We start from the raw sequence: 21,750 nt of genomic DNA, 5'->3' as shown, positions 1-21,750 counted from the left end.
GGCCAGGATTCGAAACCGGGACCCCTGGCGCTGTAGCGCGATGTGCTAACCACTCCGCCACTGGGGCCAGCACAATATAAATGACATTTAGTGAGTATTATTACGTAAAAAATGTGCATATAAAAATGTATTACATGTTGATTGATTTAGTGTTTTAAGTCCACTATATGCACAGTAAGGCTAATCGAGACTGGACCTACAGTTCAAAGTGGGATCCCAACCACTATGTGCCTCCACCGGGTATCGAACCCTTGATTACAAGGTGATGACGCTACCACTGCGCCATCGGGGAGGCCTAAATGTACTACAGGTAAACAAACACACATTTTAAGGAGATGATACATCTGAACCATGTAACATGTGTACATTGAATAAATTGTCTCAATTTTGAATTAAGGTTTGAGCTATGTCTCGGGCTATCGATCAGATGACTTCTGGGAAGGTTTTCCAGTTTTCGAGATCTAACGTCACACTCATCTTCTGGGTAGAAGTACAGTGCTAATTGTGAACCCTGTTTACATGTATTTGGGAATAGAGGTTCCTGAAGAAGATGGTGAACCAATCGAGAGCCATGGCTGCTGCGTCCACACTGCTGTTTGACTATTGGTACCATATACTGGAAAGTTCTCGAATTATAATCCACATTCTTGCAAAACATTATGTAAGAATCATTCACACACCACCACTGAAGATCAGAATTGATTGATTGATTGATTTGGTGTTTTAAGTCCACTTTATGCACAGTAAGGCTAATCGGGACTGGACCTACAGTTTAAAGTGGGATCTGAACCACTACGTGCCTCCACCGGGTATTGAACCCGGGACCCCTTGATTACAAGGCAAAGAATTGATTGATTGATTTGGGTTATTTTACTCTGTTTTTTTGCCACTTTTGGCTAATCTTGAAGATGAGATGATACGAAATTGATGAAGGGTCACTCACAGAGAACATCCACGCTCAGGCTCAGGACCCCTGGCATCATAGTGCCATGTGCTAACCACTCCACCATGGAGAGAGTGGCACTGAGGATCAGAAGCCAACTACGCAACTACAAGGACAATTTACGACTTAAAACACCTGACTGGATTGTTTGCAAATGCAGTAAAGCATACATTGGTCAATTGAACAGCTGCAGAGAACATCAGAGTTACCTTAAAAATTTCCATCCACAGAAGTCAGGACTGGTGGAAAATTGAATCAACGAGGACCATGGAATAGATTTGAGCAACATAAAAATTATCACCAAATCATCAAACTATTTGGACTGCATAATCAAAGCAGCAATAACTAGCGTGGATGCAGCAGACACCGCTTCTGATTAGTTCAACATCTTCACTGGGAACCTCCCCCCCATCTACAATTACATATAAACCAAGTTTGACGCTCAGCAATGCACTTCTATCCTGAAGATACGAGTGACGTTGTTCTTGAAAGATTCAAATCTATCCATGTCTCAATTGTATTTGTTATTTGCTTGAATCAAACAAAAGAACTTTAGAAAACCTACTTATTCTACAAGCATGCACATTTTAGTTAATAGTTTTATGTATATGCTTTATATATATATATATATATATATATATATATATACACATACACACACACACACAAGGTAACTGCCATTTTTCTTATTTATTTTTCTCATTTAGAAGAGTGATCAACACAAACTAAGCCTAATTTGATAGTGAAACTTACTTGCACACTCACCATATGTAGCATCACTATGAAATATCTCATCATGTGCCAACAAATCCAACATTTCTGAGTCGCACAAACCAAATTTTGAGGCAGTTTCCAAAGCTAATGCATGCTCAACCTAAAAGGAAAGTAATGTTTTTTGTTAATACTGTTTCAGGTTAAGTTTATAAGCTGTAAGCTCTTTGTCCTCAAACCATTAAATTAGGGTAGTTTCCATCCAAAGAGACTTTACATGTTGAACATACGAGGCACATACTGAAAGTTATGAGTCTTGTGCAATTACTCTCGGGCCTCGACCATTTTGGTTGAAACCATACGCATGGTAGATGGCATTGCATGAATTACATGCTGCCGCATATGCACTTTTGCTGTCAATGCTGTCAGTAGGAGAAAAATGGCATGCACAGACAGTTCGTTTCATGAACGTGCTGTGGTGGAAATTTCTTGTTAGTGAAAACTAGGGCTGTGCAGGATCCCGAAAAGCTGGGACTGGAATCGGGAAAATAATTTCCCTTTCCAATCCAGACTTCGGGAAATGACTTCCTGACTTTTCAGGATCCTGAGCAGTCAGGAAATACCAAATGGTTATTTTAAAAAGTCATTAATACTAAATGTTTTCTGCATTGTAAATGTCTGGAACCTATCGGAAATCTTTAGTTTTTGTACCAGAAATGCAAAAACATCACTTAAGGTGGAAATGACGTGTAGAACAATTCAAGATTTCCAGAGATTCGGGAAATTTCAAACAGTTACCATCCCAAAAATTTCCCGACTTTGTCAGGAAATTGGGAATTTTTCCCATCCTGAATGTCTGGATTTAGAAAAATTCCCATTCTGACCCAGAAAATTGTCCCGCACACCCCTAGTGAAAATATTAAAGCTGCAGAAATTAATCAGCATTTACATAACTTCTATGGAGATGCCTGCATGGGCACGGTACAGTGAAAAGGTGGGTGAAACATTTTGAAGATGGTAACACAGACATTGTTGATAGGCCTCATAGTGGCAAACCGAAAACATCTCCCATGCTCAACACTGACTGGATTGACAAGCTTATAAACTGACAGGAGAATGCAACGGTGGCACAAATGTGTTGACAGATCTGGATGTTATGTGGAAAAGTAACAAAAAGATCCAAATTATGTATTACCACAGGTAGAATAAAAATAGTGGTTTCTGTCTTTGAGTAACATCACTTGGCTCATTACTCTCAGCACATACCTTGTAACATTTCCTGATCTGATTTTTTTTATTCTTACAAAAGTATTACATTAAATCATTGTGAAATTAAATGTGCAACAAGGAATTACATATCTGTTTATGTTTGTAACATAGTTATTACATGAAATAAGGGAAATAATTTAATTAATTCCAATTGGCAATTTCATTGGTACACCAATAAACCAATAGTTTAATATTGGCTGATACAAATACAGTAATGATAAATGTATCCCATCTCTATTAAATTGACCTTTACTATATAAAGCACTCACTTCTTTAACCAGGCACATATCTAGAAATATATTCTGGGGGGGTGGATTCAATGAAGTCTCTCAATAATAATAATAATAGAACAATTATATGTATTTAAATTAAAATAATATTAATTAAATATATGAATTATTTAATACTCTATTATCATTACATGAATAGGTAAAAAGATGGAAAAAGAATATATATAACAGCACCTATTCATTATCTAGCTTACGAGTAGTTAAGATCGCTAAAATTTGTATAAAGACAACTGCTCTGGCAAGGGAACTAATGTCAAATAGACAAAGAACTGAATATTTATTGAATAACAATAAAAGATTTAGATCCATTGATGAAAAGTAAAGACCCTGATTAATATTTTATACACATTATCATGAGTAGTAGTGTGCATAAATCTTTGGAACTGTCCTTCAAAGCCGTCTGATCGTAATTCCTTTGCTTCCAATAAGTTCCGCCTAAATAAATAACCATCGATTATATAACAAATGATAAAACAATTATATTTTCATTAACCTTAGTACTTGGCAAGTCTTTGGGGGGGGGGAGTCTGGACCCCCTGGACCTCCCCCTAAATACATCCTTCTCTGTAACATAATTAATCAGAAGCCATTACAATCAGTAACAATCTATGCTGTTTCTAATACTCTTGCAGTCTGGTGAAATTTTAATATTTCAGTATTTTAGAACTTCTCTAACTAATACATACAAACGTGGGAATGAATGAGTAAGTGAATGTGTGTGTGGGGGGGGGGGGTGCACATGTGAATGGTCTCTCTCTCCTTTTTGTTTTTACATTTTAATCCAAAAGACTATTATAGTTCGAGGCTAATTATAATTTCATAAAAATCAACAGTCACCAACAAAAAAAAAAGTAACAGCTTGCTTTTAGTTCATGCATGTTCATGTAATTTGTCTTTGTAAGGTAAATGTCAAAATACGGAGGTGAGAGAAGAAAAATAAACACTTTTCGGGATGACCCAACATTTTTGTGGAGTTAGCAACACACTGGATTTTTTGCTCACACATTATGTTGGTTCAAGAACAGTGTCAGCTAACATTATATTTTAACATAACATAACTACACTTACTCTAACTTTGCCAAGAATCGCTTCCAATTCTTCCAGCATAACATGAAGCTGATCTTTAATATTTCCTTTTGGCACAATGTCATGTTCCTTGTCTGACCACCAGGATGTTTGCCAGGCAAGAATCTATGAAGAAAAGTATAAACATCAATTTTTACTTTTTTCTAAAATTAGAAACCTGAATAATTTGGAGTGCATTTCCCCCCTAAAATTTACTCTTTCAAAAACAAGTCATACTTGAGTGACAGAATTCCCAAATTAATCAACACATAACTACTTGGGATTCAAAAAGAGCTTTGTTATTTACGAAAAGTGACAAAAACATCTTTATTGTATTTAAAACATTATTTTTATTACAAAACATTCAGCAAGAAACATGTGGCATTTTCTCCCTGTATTGTAAGATTAACGAAAATGCAAAAATTGGAATTAAGAATTTAAGATCTGCAAGAACCTTTCATTGTAAATCAAGTGAAAATTGAAAAAATGTAAAGAAAACTTCCACACGAGAAATCAATTTCAATCGATTAAGGAAGAGGATTTTCAAATATTTTGAATGCCTTCTTGTACACTACACAGAAGCCAAAAATAACATAGTAACAAATGTGGTAATGTTCAAACATATGGCAAACACAATCTCTCCATGAATTAATTGATTTGCTTTATTTTACTTCACTTTTTGTGCCACTTTTGGCTAATTTGCGAGGATGGTGATGAGAGAAGATATGATTAGATTGATGAATGGGCACTTGCAAATATCCATGCCCAAGCTGGGATTCGAGCTCGGGACAATCTCTCCATGAAAAATGATACAAGAGTGAAAGTTGAAAAGTTTCAGATTTTCATGGTATATGTAAAAAGTGGTGAAAGTAGTATTAGTAGTATTAGTTACTAATACTAACTAAACTCTACAGCACAACAGGACTCTAAGAGCCAGGGCCTGCAATACTGATTTTTCATTGGGTGATATGTTGTCAGCATGTTAAGCCCCATTGCTGTCATTGGCCACACTGTATCTGATGTAATGTGATGCAAAATGATGGGACACAATGTGATGCAACACAAGTCACAAAGCAACACGAAATGAAGAGTCATTTTGTCTGTTAGCTAAAATCAAATCTGTTTGCAGAATTCGTTCATGTACGCATAGGTCTAGATCGGTCTTTTATAATTTCAGAACCGGGTCACGATGCATCGGAATCGATGTGCATGTAGAATTAATGTATCATTTTATAGGTTTTGAATTGAATCTATATAATATTGCTACTGCCCTTGCACTGTGGCGATGTTTATTGTGGTGACCACAGGGGCTATTCAAATAGGATTTCTTTTTGCCTCCGTTTCTGCCCATAAGAGCCTCATTTTAAACCTTTCCTGAGGCAGTTTGCAACAAAAATGAGTCACTGTGTCGTATCAGATCTGATGTGTGACTGGCTAGCCTTCCAGATTGAGATCAGAGTCTGCTGGTTCTTTTGAAGCAACTCCCCATTTGTCCTCGCAATGATGGGTCAACAGCGAAATTTTGGAGGTTTACCCCAGGACTGCTCGTAACAAATGCGAGGGCGCCGACCATCTGGCTACTACTTGGGAGCATGTGTATTTTCAACAAATTATTATTTTAAATTCAAATTGGAGTAGAAACGTACCTTAACATAAAGAGGAAGGGTGCATTCCTTTACGGAAAATTTGACACTGTCTTGAATACGACTGTTCACACTATGGTTATATTGCATTACAGAAGTCATCAGTATTTTCTGAGCCTCACTCTTTCCTAATGGCGTCATCTAAAATGTGAAAACAAAGTAACATTATGATCTCCACTGAAATGCGAACATATTACTTGGTTAAGCTTAAAAATTGCCTTCAAAATTAAATGGTAATACATCTAACAGCAGCAGTAATACATATTTTACTTAAAAACACTTAGAACATTTGTTACTTACTGCTATATTTTGTTCAGATATTGCACAGACTTTCAGTTTTTTGTAATAAACAACCTGAATTTACACCTAGCAGTGTTGCATACTGGGTTCTGCTTTGTGGATTTTTAACAACATTGAGAAGTTTTTCTGCATGTTGTTTTACAATCCAAAATAGAACACATTTGCGAAAGCATATAGACAGAATATGAAAATGTAATCCAGCCTTATATCAAGAAATACATTAAACTATTAGAACAGTAGGAAAAACTAATAGCACATAAACTAGTACACTATTAATTAGGGCTGAGTCGATACCAGAAAGTATTGGTTGAAATTCATCTACCAATATCTGCAGATACTTTCCCGGCACATTAATCTTTCACGGTGTCTGCAATAATTATCTTGGAAATCATGCAAATTCAAAGTTTATTTTTATTTTGCACAAATTATGAAAGAAAAACTGATTTTTTTATTACATAACATCTATTTTTTTAATATTTTGATGAAATTCTTGAATATTCATAAACAAATTTATTGGTAAATTCATGCATGTAATTGGAGAACATTATTTACACACCAATATTATTCAATATTTTGAATACATTTTTATTATTGTAATTTTCAAGTATCGGTATCAGTGTAAATCGGTATCTGTTCAAAGCAGTATCGGCTCAGCCTAACTATTAATGTATATTTATAAAATTCTAACCAATTTTATTAATGTATTAATGTGTATTCATAAAATTCTAACCAATCAGAAAATGCTATAAAATTTACCAATAACCAATATTATGTTGGTTCAATATTAAATGCTAATTATATTTTGTGATGTTCCAGTATGATTTTATTCAATTCCTCTATTAATGAATGCAACCAGGTGACTTCAATAAGTTTTTCCTTAGAAAAAAAAATATATATTCTGTTTGTATTCTGTTAGCATTGGACTTGTAACACAAACAGGAACAATTGTGGAACATATAAGGTGTGAAATAGAAAAATATTCTACTCACCTCAACCAATGATGCATTGTTCGTTACTTTAGTCTTCAATTCTTCAAACACTGGGCTGTCATCAGCTACAGAAAGAATTAGCTTCACATTCTCTGGAAGTTCTGGTGGCAACCAATCACATGTTTGAGAACCATAGCTTTTAACCTGAAAGAACAAATAGTATTGTAGTTAAAATGATGACATTTCTTTTTTCATAAATTGCATATAACTACTTTTAAGCAAAACTCTGGTAGATTTAGTGCCAATGTTTCAGTACAATGTGTATAATAATTCAGAATTTTAAATTGTCATAATGCCAGAGTATCAACTTTAGTAACTTTTGTAATGACACAACTAGGGTCATAATGCAAACTGTACCACAGTGTTTCAACACATCCAACTGTGTCAAGAATTATTAACGTTAATAATTTTAATAATAGCGACTCTTAACTTGTTTTCTAGAATGGAGTCTGCTAGTATCGCTTTACGTAGCTTACATTTTTCTCTCATGATGTTGCATCAACCAAACCCAGAGACAAAATTCAGGACCACTTACTCCTAAAGCACAATCACTATTTATTTGGCTATATCGATATGATGAACCAGGAAATTAACTTGCCAACTATTTTTCAATCAACTGTAATGCAAATATTTAACAGATGCCATTTTTGACATTCCAAATGTAAGTATGCCATAAAAATGTCTGTTTATACGTTATAGTTATTCTCAGATTTTTCTGGTACAGAAATAGTGTAATAAGATTTCAAAAGATTACAAAAAAATAATATTTTTTAGTTTTTTCTAAACAGAAAAATACACTATCATACAAAGGCTGTTGCAGAGAAGGTGAGACTAATTCCTGTATAGGAAAACAGCGACCTCCATTGGCTAGCAAATGTACTAGGGTGAAAATTTGGTTCATTAGCTGCCGATTGAGACCAAAATGAGTGCAATAGGTCAAAAAGTCGTGACTGCATAGCAGTTAAAAGACAAGCATGTACATGGACCCCTCCAAGAATCATTAAAATGAAACAAAGAAATTACAAACCACAAAATTATTATTCAGAATCAGCCATATCGAGTAGACGTACATCTTTTTCAAAATGGGCACCATTGACAGCTAAGCAAGCATCCATACGCACCTGCCACTTTGTGAATGTCTTTGAAAATTCGTCGTCAGGTAGCGAACTGAAGAAAACTTGCGCTGCGGTGATCACTTCTTTGTTCGTCATGAAATGACGACCACGTAAAGTGGCCTTTAAAAGTGGAAATAGCCAAAAGTCGCAGGGTGCAAGGTCCGGGCTGTATGAAAATTTCTATTTTTCTCTTCGTCGCGTAATCCTGAAAAGCTCGTGTGGTATGCGAGCATGCGTTATCGTGGTGCAATATGAAGGAGATCTTCAAATGCGGCCTCTTTTTTGCTACGTGCTGGCGCAGAGTCTCAATGACTCCTTGGTAATACTGTGGCTCTACTCAGTCTGTCTTGATCGGCATATGCCTGTTGAAACATTGCATATGTTTCCGCAGCACTTTTCCCTAAACGCCAACAAAATTTTATTGCATGTCGCTGTTCATCTTGAATACTCATCGCAAAAAGCAATGTTATACACAAAAACCTGGAGGGGTAAACGAAACACGTTCCACGTAAATCAACACAGCTGCTCACTAACGTGGTTTCGCAACATGTGACAACTTGCTACGGAAACAGAATGAGTCATCCTACACGACACGACTAGTGCCAAAACCATAGGCAGTGTTGCCAAGCCAGGAAAAAATTTGTCTCACCTTCTCTGCGACAGCCTTTGTACAATTTGAATTTCTATATTACTTATATATCATCGCTTTTCTGCCACTTTTGGCTAATTGCAATGATGAGGATGAATGCTGATTGCATGAAATTAATGAATAAGTCTCGCAAAGAAATACCCATGCCCACACCAGGACTCGAACCTGAGACCATCAGTGGCGAGAATGCAAGTCCAGCACTCTACACGCTTGACCACCAGAGTGACCTGTACCATACTAAATATGAATGATCAGATTTTCACCCATTCCTATATGCCCAATTCAGTGATATTAATAAATTCAAAATTGGCTTCATTAATTTACATCAAGAAAATAAATTAAGTTCAGATTACATACTGATTCCTAGCAATTCTCTCATGCAGTACATACATATAAAAGAAAGAACATTATTTACCTGGTCAATGCCATCTATCATAATAACCAGAGTTCTCTGCAGGCAGGATGCGGCAAGAAGTTGTGGAATAACAGTTGTATAGCTCTCCACACTCTACAAAGATGATCAAGATTGCAGAGTTCATTAATATTACACAGTCCATTATTAAATTAGTATGTAATCAGTACTATGACTCTCACTGTTATTGGTAATGTAAGCCACCCATCAACCTAACCTGACAACTAGTGTTGGGCAATATATCATCCAGATGATATATCGCGATATTGACAAAATATCATCCAGGCGATATCAACTAGATGATATATCATAATATTTTGGTGATATATTGTCACAATATTTTGGCAATATATATAGTGTTGGTGATATATCATCACAATATTTTGGCAATATATATCATGTTGGCAATATATCACAATATTTTGGCAATATATATCATGTTGGCAATATATCATGATATTTTGGCAATATATATTGTGTTGGCAATATATCGTCATGGTATTTTGGTGATATATATCATGTTGATGATACATCATGATATTTTGGTGATATATATCATGTTGGCAATATATCATCATGATATTTTGGCAATATATATTGTAACAGTGACATATTGTCACAATGTTTGGTGAAACATATCATGGAGATGATATATCGCAGATATCACGATATGGAAAAATATTGTATTATATCGTCTGTGACGGTATTTTCTTGATATCAAATTTCCGATATCGTCCATCCCTCCTGACAACCTATGGAATGGAATGCATGTACTTTTAAGTTATTTGATTCAAAGCGACAATAAAGAAAGAATAAATTGTAGTTAATTCAGCACTCCACATATTGATAATACAGTGAGGACAGATTACCAATGATGGTGAATATATTATTCAGAACTATTTATTATTGATCTATTTTGTCTATTCTTCTGATACATTCTCTCTTCCTCCTTTTCTTATCTGTTAATGGTAGGTTTATAATAAAGTTTCAGTTTAATTGAGAGCATTAAATATTATGTGATTTTTTTGATATGGTGGCCAACAAAACGGGATCTGTGTATTGCCACATTCAGATCAAGCCCATAAAAAAGAATGTTTATTGTATAGATTAAATATGCATAATTTTGTGTGATTGTACAGGGTGTCTTAAAAGTCACATCTTCAACCTTCACCAAATATAATTCCAGAATGGTAAGATATAAACAAATAGAACTTGCATGGTATTGAAGCATCATCCTTTGGTATGTTATGGACACCATGAACCACCATATGTCTATTGAATGATATCAGAAACAAGCATTTATGGTACGCATTTGAAAATGTCATAACTTATTATCAGTGCTTATGTGATTGTCATGCCAAAGAACCAAACCAGTATAATTATGATTATTGTAAATTTGTAAGTTCAAACTAAACCAATATTTAGTGGGCTAAGGTAAAAGCATATTTTTTGCCATCACAAAGGAACACCACAGAATGATCGATTGATGTTTTAAGTCCACTTTATGCACAGAAAGGCTAATCGGGACTGGACCTGTTTAGAGCAGGAACCAAACCACTGCCATGTGCCTCCATTGGGTATCGAACCAAGGACCCCTTGATTAAAAGACAATGGCCTTTGGGGAGACCACCACAGAATGATTTGTGCTTACCTGCATAATGTAAAAGTACAGTGACAACATATATTTTCACCCCTTAAAAAGTCAATTTTATGTTAGAAACCTCAATGGGACCAATGTGATAGAATTGAAATATTTCTTTAAATCTTTACTGTTTCATGTGATCCTATATGATGCAGGTGGGCCTCCCTGATAGTGCAGTGACTAATGATGTTCCCTTGAAATCAAGGGAGTCCAATTTGATTGCTGGTGGAGGCTTAGTGTTCAGTATTTGTCTGAATGTTAACAACAATGGTTCTACTAGCATGCAATGTTTATTGTGTATTATCCCTTGTCTTGTGCTTCTTAACTTTTAATTATTCCAACACTATGTTTACAGTGAATACCTCCTCTCGTCTTCAGGTAAACAAATCTCCTTTTGCCAGTGGTGGGGACTGAACCCATGATGGACCCATGGGCAGGCTCGGATCCACGGGGAGGGCAATAGGGGAAATTGCCCCTCAACTGCCAGGCTTTGGGATATATTATGCCTAATATTTTTGAAGACCAAAAAGTTCGGTCTTCTATCACCAGGTTAGAGAATATTTAAGACCACTTTATGCTTAAGATACCCTAATCGGAACTGGACCTACAGTTTAAATTTGGTTCCGATCCATTTTGCAATATGCTTCAAAAGGGAATCGAACCTAAGACCCCTTGACAGAATAGGTTTTTGTTATATCTGTTTATTCATTTTACTCCTGATATCTGAGAGTTCAGTTTACTGTGGAAAATGGGAGGAATTACAATAAAATCCAGTAGCATTGCCCTTGTCCCCCAAAGTTTTGGCAGCCATTCACCGCTACTGATAAGACACAATAATAACTATTTATTCTAGCCATGGGCCCAGTTTCTAAAAAATAGAACATGAAGTCAGCTTTGTTCCTGTTTACAGTATGATATATTGTTTATATAAAACAGTTGAGTTGAGTTGGCTTGGTGTTTTAAATCCACTTTATGCACAGTAAGGCTAATTGGGACTGAACCTACAGTATAAAGTGGGATCCAAACCACTATGTGACTCCACTGGGTATCGAACCTAGGGCCCCTTGATTACCAGGTGATGACACTACCACTGTGCCATCGGAGAGGTCTATATATATATTAGGCGCATCCAGAGAGTAAGTTTCCCACTTGCCTACAGGTAGCAGGCCATGCGTATTGAAATCAGTTTTGCGCATACGTGAGAGGCACATACCCTGGCTAGTGAATGTACTAGAAGACGCCTCCCGAAAGTCGTCAGTAGCATCGCGGCAGCGATGAAACATGGCGGCTCTCATTCCATCTCCTGCCGCGTGCGAGGTTCGTTCGGTGATCAAGCTCTTGAAGGCACAAAACATACAGCCGATCGAAATTCATTGTCAGGTGTATGTGCCAGACGTCATGAGCAAGCAGATGGTGCATCGTTGGTGCAGGACATTTACTGAAGGCCGGCAATATGTGTATGACGACAAGCGCAGTGGGCAGCCATCACCGTTATGGACGAGCTTGTGGAGCACGTGCAGCAGTGCATATTGGAGGATTGTCACGTCACGATCATGGAACTCAGCATCCATTCCCGCAGATTTCTCGGTCATTGTTGCACGACATTGTTACCAAACGCCTCTTGTTCCGGAAATTGTGTGCCAGGTGGGTGCCGAAACAACAGACCCCCAAACACAAAGGAAAACACATGGGCATGGTGCTGACATTTCTGCAGCATTACCATGATGACGATTTTCTCAACCCGATCATCACAGGTGATGAAACGTGGGTTGCATACAGCACCCCTGAAAGCAAGCAGCAGTCCATGCATTGGCGTCACAGTACATCTCCATGTAGAACGAAGTTCAAACAGACTGTGTCGGCGCGAAAAGTGATGTGCACAGTGTTCTGGGACAGACAAGGCAATCTGCTCATCGAGTTTCTGCCCAGAGGTGAGACTGTGAATGCTAATCGTTACTGTGAAACACTGGGGACATTGCGACGAGCGATTCAGAATAAGCGACGGTGTAAGCTCAGTGCCACGGTGATCTTGCTGCATGATAATGCAAAGCTGCATATGGCTAGGTGCACTGCAGCCCTTCTGGAGAGGTTCGGTTGGGAGGTGTTCGATCATCCATTGTACAGCCTGGATCTCACCCCCAGTGATTACCACCTGTTCTTGCACCTGAAAAGTTCCTGTCCGGTCAACATTTTTACAACGACAAAGAGGTTTAGACAGCTGTCACATAGTGCTTCGGCACCCAGGCGGTGGACTTCTATGATGCAGGTATACAGAAGTTGGTACCATGCTATGACAAGTGCCTTAATTCCGGCGGGAATTATGTTGACAAGTAACTGGACAAGTGCTGTATCTGTGGAAATAAATCATTGAATGAAATAATGTTTCCTTTTTGTGCACGAAACCAGGGAAACTTACTTTCTGGATGCACCTAATAAAATAGTGTAGGTTAGAATGGATTCTCGGTGAGGGTGATGTACACCAGACTGAAATTTGCCCCTCCCAACTGTTAATTCTGGATCTGCCACTGCCCGTGAGTGCACTAATCAACTGCTCCATGGTGCCCTGCAAACTACAGGTCTATTGTAGGTTAAATCCTTACCACTAGCAGAAAGGAATATGTTAGATTCAAGATGAGAGACGAGGTACTCTATGAAAACAGTGTTAGAATGAGTAAAGTAAAAGAAAAAAAGCGCTAGACAATGGATAATACCCAATTAACATTGCACGCTGTGACAATGACAGCAGTGGCGTCTCGTCCCTTGGGGCTTCCGGGGCTTAGCCCCTAAAGAAAAACGGACGTATTGACGTAATTATCAATCACCATAATGCATAACTATCACACAGTCTTTTAAAAGGCGATTTTTACCCACGTAAATTCATCATCTGTTGCAATGGAAACGACAGCGCTCCTAGTGGCATTGATGTCAATTATCGTTTTCCAGGGCACGTTGCAAAGGAAGGCGTGGCCTACACCCACCTACGCTACAGTGAAGGTCACATGCTAGCAGAGAGAGGAGGGAAGAGTGCAATGGATTTGAGTGCTGATTCGGGGCTAGTTCCGTTGCGTCGCGTTCGATCTTGCGTGTTGTTCTGTAGAGTTTTGGTGGCTTTCATTCGCTATGTTTGACTGAATTTGGCAGGGTTGATGTTCGAACACAAATTGATGAAGGACATAGGCTCTCAATTACAAGACACAATGAATTTGTCCGGAAAAATAGTCATATATTAAATAGAATTATCGATTGCTTAAAATTCTGTGGTCGACATGAATTTGCTCTACGAGGACATAATGAAAGAGAACAATCTTTAAACAGAGGCATCTACCCAGATTTATTATCCCTTCATAGAAGAGGGAAAACTAAAGAGGGAACTTCGTGTTCTTTATTGTAGTGAAGAGTTGAAAAACATAAACTCGATCAGTAAAAAAAAGGTAAAAAAAAAAAAAGGTAAAGTGTTCCCCTGTGCATAGCACCACGCCATGAAGGCGTATAGGGGGTGTGGGGGTAACGCCCCACACTTTCTTGATCCGGTCGTGAGTGGGGGTGATGTGATCAGCATCACGCCCCTAACCGCCTTTACCCCCCAGGGTTTCCCCCAGGTACCCATGTTATTCGACGCTGGGTGGGCGCCGGGGCCGCTTCCACCGTTAGAAAAGTTCCCGGATTTGAACCGGCCGGGGATCGAACCCGGGACCTTGAGCATGGTAGTCAGACGCGTTACCGACTTTTATTTAAAATTATTTAGAGGGTACCTTTTCAGAAACAGTAAAAATGACAAACATAGTTTTAATAACTCCAGTGGCAACAGCTGAATCTGAACGATGTTTCAGCACATTGAAGCATATTAAAACCTGCTTAAGAAATGCAATGGGACAAGACAGACCAAATGCCTTGGCACTTGCTTACAATAGAGATAGAATACATTTCGAACATAGAGGGCTTCAACGAAAAAGTAAAACAAAATTTGCTGAGCAGAAGAACAGGAGTCAACGTTCGTAGAAAGGTATGTTTCACAACAATACCTGTTTCTTTTGTAATCATGTGAATTGTCATTATATTTTAAATTCTTTAAAAAAATAAGTCCAGTTTTGTAGTTTAGAAGAAGATAAATACCCATTTTTTTGTAATTCATGTAATTTGTCATTACATTTTAAATTCTTTCAAAAAAGTAAGTCCAGTTTTGTAGTCTAGAAGAAAAAAATACATTTTTTTTTTGTAATTCATGTGAATTGTCATTATATTTTAAATTCTTTAAAAAATAAGCCCCGGCCAAATTTGAGGCCACGAGACGCCACTGAGTGACAGTGCATAGTGTTTTGGGTCATACCGGAATATAGCAATAGAAAGAAACTCTTTAATTCATTCAAAGTGAATTTGAATGTAAAATTAAAATTATTAGTGATACTTCCTCACCACTTTCTTTTAAAATAATATGAATTGGACAGACTATTGAGTATCTTATCATTATCTGCAGTGTATCAATAAAATTTCCATTAATGTATTAATTCAACATTTCTCTAAAAAGTCTGAAACTTAGTGCATTTTCATATATACATACATATCCACAATAAAATAACAAAATAGCAGAAATTTGCACTAAATTATAGGGCTGTTTATAGAAATATCAGATTGGCAAATTATCTACATTTTTACAGATTCAGCGATATGCTTATGGTGCCCAATAAGTGAATATTACTCTTCCTCATTTACGATGGCCAATATTTATATTTTGAGCATTGGCAACACTGATTGAAGTTAGGCGCAATTTGACGTTTGCACGGAATCGTCTGGCATTATTGGCCATAACGTACTTCAAATGTTTTGTCAATAGCTTCATTTGTGTTGTTTATGTTGCCTTGGAGATTGCGAGACAACAATAAAATGGAATTAACTCGTGAACATTTTCATGCGATGATTTTTTACGATTTTCGACGTGGATTATCAAGACAAGAGTACATCGATCAACTTACTTCCACATTTGGCGATGAAGCCCCATTCTTTGCCACTGTGAAACGCTGGTATAACGAATTTAATCGTGGCCGCCATTCGCTCACCCACGAGATTCGCGAAGGTCGTCCAAAATCAGTTGTTGTTCAAGAAAACATTGATGCTGTGCAAAACCTAATACTGCAAGATCGTCATGTGACATACTGTGAGATTGATGCAACCATAGGCATTAGTTCCACCAGCATATATAAAATATTACATGATCATTTAGCTGTGAGAAAGGTATGTTCTCGTTGGATCCCACACAATTTGACAAAAACTCAAAAAGACGCTCGCGTCAATTGGTGCAAACAAATATTCAATAAATACAATCGTGGTGCTTCAAAAGACGTATATAAGATTGTAACAGGTGACGAATCATGGATATATGCATATGAGCCGGAACGTAAACAGCAGTCGACTGTATGGGTGTTTCAAGATGAACCCAATCCAACAAAAGTTGTTCGCGCTCGAAGCACATCGAAACAAATGGTCGCCTGTTTTTTCGGGAAAACTGGTCATGTGGCAACTGTGCCTTTAGAGGAACGTAGAACGATCAACTCTGAATGGTACACAACAATTTGTTTGCCAGAGGTCTTCGGTCAAATACGGAAAACAAACAAACGCCGTCGGATCATTCTCCATCAAGACAATGCCAGCTGTCACACATCTCGTCTAACAACCGACTTTATGAACAGTCAAAAAATCGAATTGATGGGTCATCTGCCGTACAGTCCTGATTTGGCACCCATTGACTTCTTCTTGTTCCCGAATGTCAAGAATATATTGCGTGGACAACGATTTTCGTCGGCGGAAGATGCCGTTGATGCGTTCAAAAACCATATTAAGAGGTGTCTCAAGAAGATTGGAAAAACTGCTTTCACAAATGGTTCGAACGAATGCAAAAGTGTATTGACCATAAAGGAGAATACCGAAAAACAATAAATCAGTTTTCAATGCCAAATTCCTGTTTTTTCATTGTTAGGCTCAAAATATAAATAGTGACCCTCGTAGATAGTATTATATTTGACATATACGTACATGAGTAGTCCAGCATGTCTGACCAGTTGTCAATATGGAGCATTGGCTGGTGATGCTTCTCAATAGCTGTTCCATTGTGCCACTTTCTGCTGTGATACCAACAAATCGTAAAATCAGGAAACTTTCAGGATTCCACGACTGGCAACACTGGGCAGCTCTTGCCATGACTGTACTTTTACCACATCCCCTTGTACCATAGATGACTAGTGGCTGACGATTATCTCCCAGTACATAACTGAAATGGACAAAAATATATATTATTCATTTATAACACCATTAAGCCTTGTTTCCATGATATGAAAAACTCAATATGCTGACAAAGGCAGAAATTTATTTTATTATAAAACATAAACTAAACGTAACATTTCAACCTTCTAGCAAGGTCTTCTTCAGACTATGTACCAAGTACAAATGTAACAAGGTACAAGAAAAGGATGACATATATGTGCAAAAATACTCCCCTCCAGACTATTAGAAAGTTGTACTGGAACATTCTAGCAGGTGGCTTTCCCTTGTCGACTGTACTTTCACCTGAAAGTGAATGAGGTTGGACTCTTTATCTCACGGTCTATTTCCTTCATTCTTCTTCCTTCTTCTCTCCTCTTTCTCTCTTGTCCTTTCCACTCTTTCTAACACCTTCTTCCATTCTTTGTTTATCTTCAGTCCCCCATTCCAGTTCATTGTGTCTTCTTCCCCTTTCTTCTATATTTCCTTGGCCGCCTTCCATTTTCTTACTAGTATTCTCTTCTCCCTTCCTATCTGCTTAGCCTCATCCCACTCTGTGTCATGACCTGTTTCTCTCGTGTGTTTAAATATCACATTTCTCTCTCTTAAGTCGTACATCATCCCTATGTTGTTTCAACCTGTCTTTAAGCCTCTTTTTCGTTTCTCCTATGTACACACTCTGACATTCTTTACACTTCACTTCATAGATAATCCCTTCCTCAGCCTCTTCTCTGTTTTCCTATTTCTTGTTTGCATTCTTCGCTATTCTTAACATGCTTCTCCCTCCCTTCCTGTAAGTTTTAATGCCCACTTTCCTGAGCACTTTGCATATCTTTTCTCTGGTCTTCCCCAGAGTTAGTGTATACTGGTTTGGAATAAGGAGTGTGAGGTGAGGAAGACCACAGAAAAGATATGCAAAGTGCTTAGGAAAGTGAGCATTAAAACTTACAGGAAGGGAGGGAGAAGCATCTTAAGAATAGCGAAGAATGCAAACAAGAAAAAGGAAAACAGAGAACAGGATGAGGAATGAATTATCTACGAAGTGAAATGTAAAAAATGTCAGTGTGTGTACATAGGAGAAACGAAAAAGAGGCTGAAAGACAGGTTGAAACAACATAGGGATGATGTACGACTTAAGAGAGATAGAAATGTGATATTTAAACACACGACAGAAACAGGACATGACAGAGTGGGATGAGGCTAAGCAGATAGGAAGGGAGAAGAGAATACTAGTGAGAAAATGGAAGGAGGCCAAGGAAATAGAGAAGAAAGGTGAAGAAGACACAATAAACTGGAAGGGGGGACTGAAGATAAACAAAGAATAGAAGAAGGTGTTAGAAAGAGTGGAAAGGACAAGAGAGAAAGAGGAGAGAAGAAGGAAGAAGAATAAAGAAAGAAAGGAAAAAGGCAAAAGAGCATGAGATAAAGAGTCCAATCACTTTCCAGATGTAAGGAAATGTTTAGCTAAATCGCTGTCAGGTGAAAGTACAGTTGACAAGGGAAGGCCAGCTGCTGGAATGTTCCAGGAAAACAACTTTCTAATAGTCTTGTGTCTAGAGGGGAGTAATTTTTGTGTATATATATCATCCTGTTCTGTACCTTGTTTCATTTGTACATGGTACAGAGTCTGAAGAAGACCTTGCTAGAAGGTTGAAATGTTACGTTTAGTGTATGTTTTATAATAAAATAAATTTCTGCCTTTTTCAGCATATTGAGTTTTTCATATTATTCATGTATCATTAACATACACAACATAGATATTAGAATAAAATGTTCCTATTTTTATTAAGAAAATGTTTAACACTGTTTTAATGAAACACCTGATGTTCCATATGTTATCGACAGTACTCACTTCTTCATCTCCTGAAGCACTTTCTCTCTGTTCACACTACACTGGGCAGCAGATTGGCAATAGGCAGTCTGTTGCATAAGCTCTTGAAACAAATGGCTAGGAATGCCATAACTGGATTTCAGAACAACCTGTGAAGAAAAATATAGATAAATCAGTATTTTCCCTCATGGCATTATATTTCTTCTTAGGCACATGGGGTACAGGTGTCTTCCCATCAATATTCATTGCAAGATTGCAACACTGAACTATACTGCACTTGGGCGCTGAATCTTCTTCCTTCATATTTGTTCTAAGCTTGGCTGTGTTGTTCTGTTGCACTTCTAAGCCACATAATACAGAGTGACCCAAAAGTAGGTGGACAGTAGGTGGAATAGGGTTTGTGTTAGGGTTATATTATAACAATATTGTTCATTATAACTATGGTGTTTGTGTTATAATATATTAAACTGAAGTTATTTAAATTTAATCTTTCTTCTTTTTTCTACATAGAATTGTATATGTAATCTCAAATATATATCATCATTGACTGTCCACCTACTTTTGGTTCACTCTGTATTATAAAGTTAACATCAGTCGCATGCTTGGGGGTTAAATACATTACAAGAAAAATATCAAAGCGAGAAAGAGCATACAGCAGATTCAGATGTTATATGGAAATGGGCTAGTGAGAAAGGGGAGGACATGTAGGTATGTGTTAGTGATGAAAGTTGCCACATGCTCAAAAATGAACACAACACTGCTTCAGTTGTTACATATTTAGGCACATGGGGGATGACTGTCTCCCAAGCTTGCAACTGACGTAGGGTGACCATACATCCAGTTTTGACTGTGACAGTCCCGTCTTCATTATTAAAAAGCCACTATTTGTCCCGTTTTATAAAAGTCTAGGAGTTATCTTGAAAACCAAGTCTAAATTTGAGAGACATTTCATGCTAAAAAGGTGTATTGTTTTGCGTGTCTTCGGTTATTTGTAGAGAAGTGAATAAGCATGAAGTTTCTTTATGTAATTTCAACAAGAATTTAAAGTTGTCTTGAAACAAACTCTAGAAAAATCTAGAGTTGTGTGTCTGATCTGCAGGGTAAGGTTTTCGGGGAAATTTATAAACTCTTGATGATGAATAATGCTGCTCTCAATGAGATTGGTTCTTCTGCTAAATACTTCTGACATTACTCAACTTCAGTGTAGGACCAACATCAAAGCTTGTTCGGAAAGGGCAATCATACCGAGATGATAATAATTAATACATTTAAACATTGGGAGATCATATTTCATTCATTGTTTATGATGTATAATTTATGTGATCCATCCTTTAATAAATAATAATACATTAATACGAGGGTCATTTGGAAAGTAACCGCCGTTGTGGCATGGTGCTAGTAGTGGGCAGAGCACAACCTTTGTTACATCACGCAATCTGTGATTCAGTAAGCTTCCAGCTGTGCTAGCGAGAGCATCGTAGTGCTGCACGTGTGCTGGTTATAACGTCACAAAATGTATGCTGCCATCGAAAATCCCGCCAAATGCAAGGTACGCAGAGTGATAAGATTTCTTTGGGCAAAAAATCTGTCAGCAGCAGATATTCATTGTAAATTGTGCTGTATACAGCCAAAACATTATGGGTGAAGGTGTGCATAAGTGGATCAGATTTTTCAAAGAAGGAAGAACAAACATTCATGATGAACCTAGGAGTGGTAGGCCTTCTGTAGTGAGTGATGATCTCGTCAAGAAAATTGACGACAAAGTTCATGAGAACCGTCGATTCACAAACTCGGAACTTTCTGAAAACTTTCCGAACATTTCTCGGACTGTTTTGCATGAGGTTGTCACCTGAAAATTAGGCTACCGGAAGTTAGCTTGGGGCACAGCACTTCGCTGACGATGAAGATCTTCAAAATTCTGTGACAGGTTGGTTGAATTCCCAGGCAGCTGAGTTTTATGCAGAAGGGATTTGTAAGTTGGTGAAACGCTATGACAAGTGCTTGAATTTACATGGCGACTATGTTGAAAAATAGAGGACAGCTGTACCTTTCAGATGTAAAAAAAAAAATTGTTGTATCTATGTGGGTTTTTGATTTACAGCCAAACGGCGGTTACTTTCCGAATGACCCTCGTAATAACAATTTTATAATTAGGCCTAACCAATTTTACAGAAAAAGGGGGGGGGGTAAACTGATCTCCTTGGGATGTCCCATTTTTGGGTAAAAATATTATGGTTACCCTCGACTGATGTTAACTTTATAATATAACGTCTATTAGAACATTCAGCAGAAAATTGCAGTTGATCTTAGAAGAAAGACAAAGAAAGCATGTTCTTCATGCATGTGCAGTATAATTCACACTGTATTTCATAGTTAAAGAATTGTGGGTACAGGTGTACACCCAGAAGCATGGCGTGCATGTAACTGGTGTTACCACAGGTAACGGCAAGATGTAAAGAATTAAAAAATTGTTTCAATAAAATAACATTGTTAAATACGTTAATCAACAGCATTGCCAAAAAAGTAGATATTGCATAGGACATTTTTATCTGCAGCACAGAGGGAGGCTGTTCCGCTACCCTGAAGAGTTAACAAGAGGTGTGAGCGCCAATGCAAGGGAAGAGTGGGGGAAGACTTTG

General features: G+C 37.5%; 1 protein-coding gene across 3 annotated transcripts in view; it reads right to left on the bottom strand.

Moving 5' to 3' along the window:
• The window catches only part of LOC145980380 (NACHT and WD repeat domain-containing protein 2), a 157,363-nt gene that overhangs the window by 37,984 nt on the left and 97,629 nt on the right, over window positions 1-21,750 (bottom strand). For 2 of the 3 annotated variants that reach the window (XM_083113447.1, XM_083113446.1), the window contains exons 10-16: window positions 19,133-19,260; window positions 17,056-17,290; window positions 9,390-9,482; window positions 7,211-7,354; window positions 5,925-6,062; window positions 4,282-4,404; window positions 1,697-1,817 (exon numbers count right to left, since the gene is read on the bottom strand). In XM_083113447.1, the coding sequence (XP_082969573.1) occupies window positions 1,697-1,817; window positions 4,282-4,404; window positions 5,925-6,062; window positions 7,211-7,354; window positions 9,390-9,482; window positions 17,056-17,290; window positions 19,133-19,260 (982 nt within the window). The remainder of the gene's footprint in view (window positions 1-1,696; window positions 1,818-4,281; window positions 4,405-5,924; window positions 6,063-7,210; window positions 7,355-9,389; window positions 9,483-17,055; window positions 17,291-19,132; window positions 19,261-21,750) is intronic. The other variant, XM_083113448.1, reaches the window with a different exon arrangement.

Source organism: Lepisma saccharinum, chromosome 27 (assembly GCF_977018435.1).
Source record: "Lepisma saccharinum chromosome 27, izLepSacc3.1, whole genome shotgun sequence".
Lineage (NCBI taxonomy): Eukaryota > Metazoa > Arthropoda > Insecta > Zygentoma > Lepismatidae > Lepisma > Lepisma saccharinum.
Note: the sequence above shows the minus strand (reverse complement) of the source record. Positions and strands in the feature narration are given on the sequence as shown.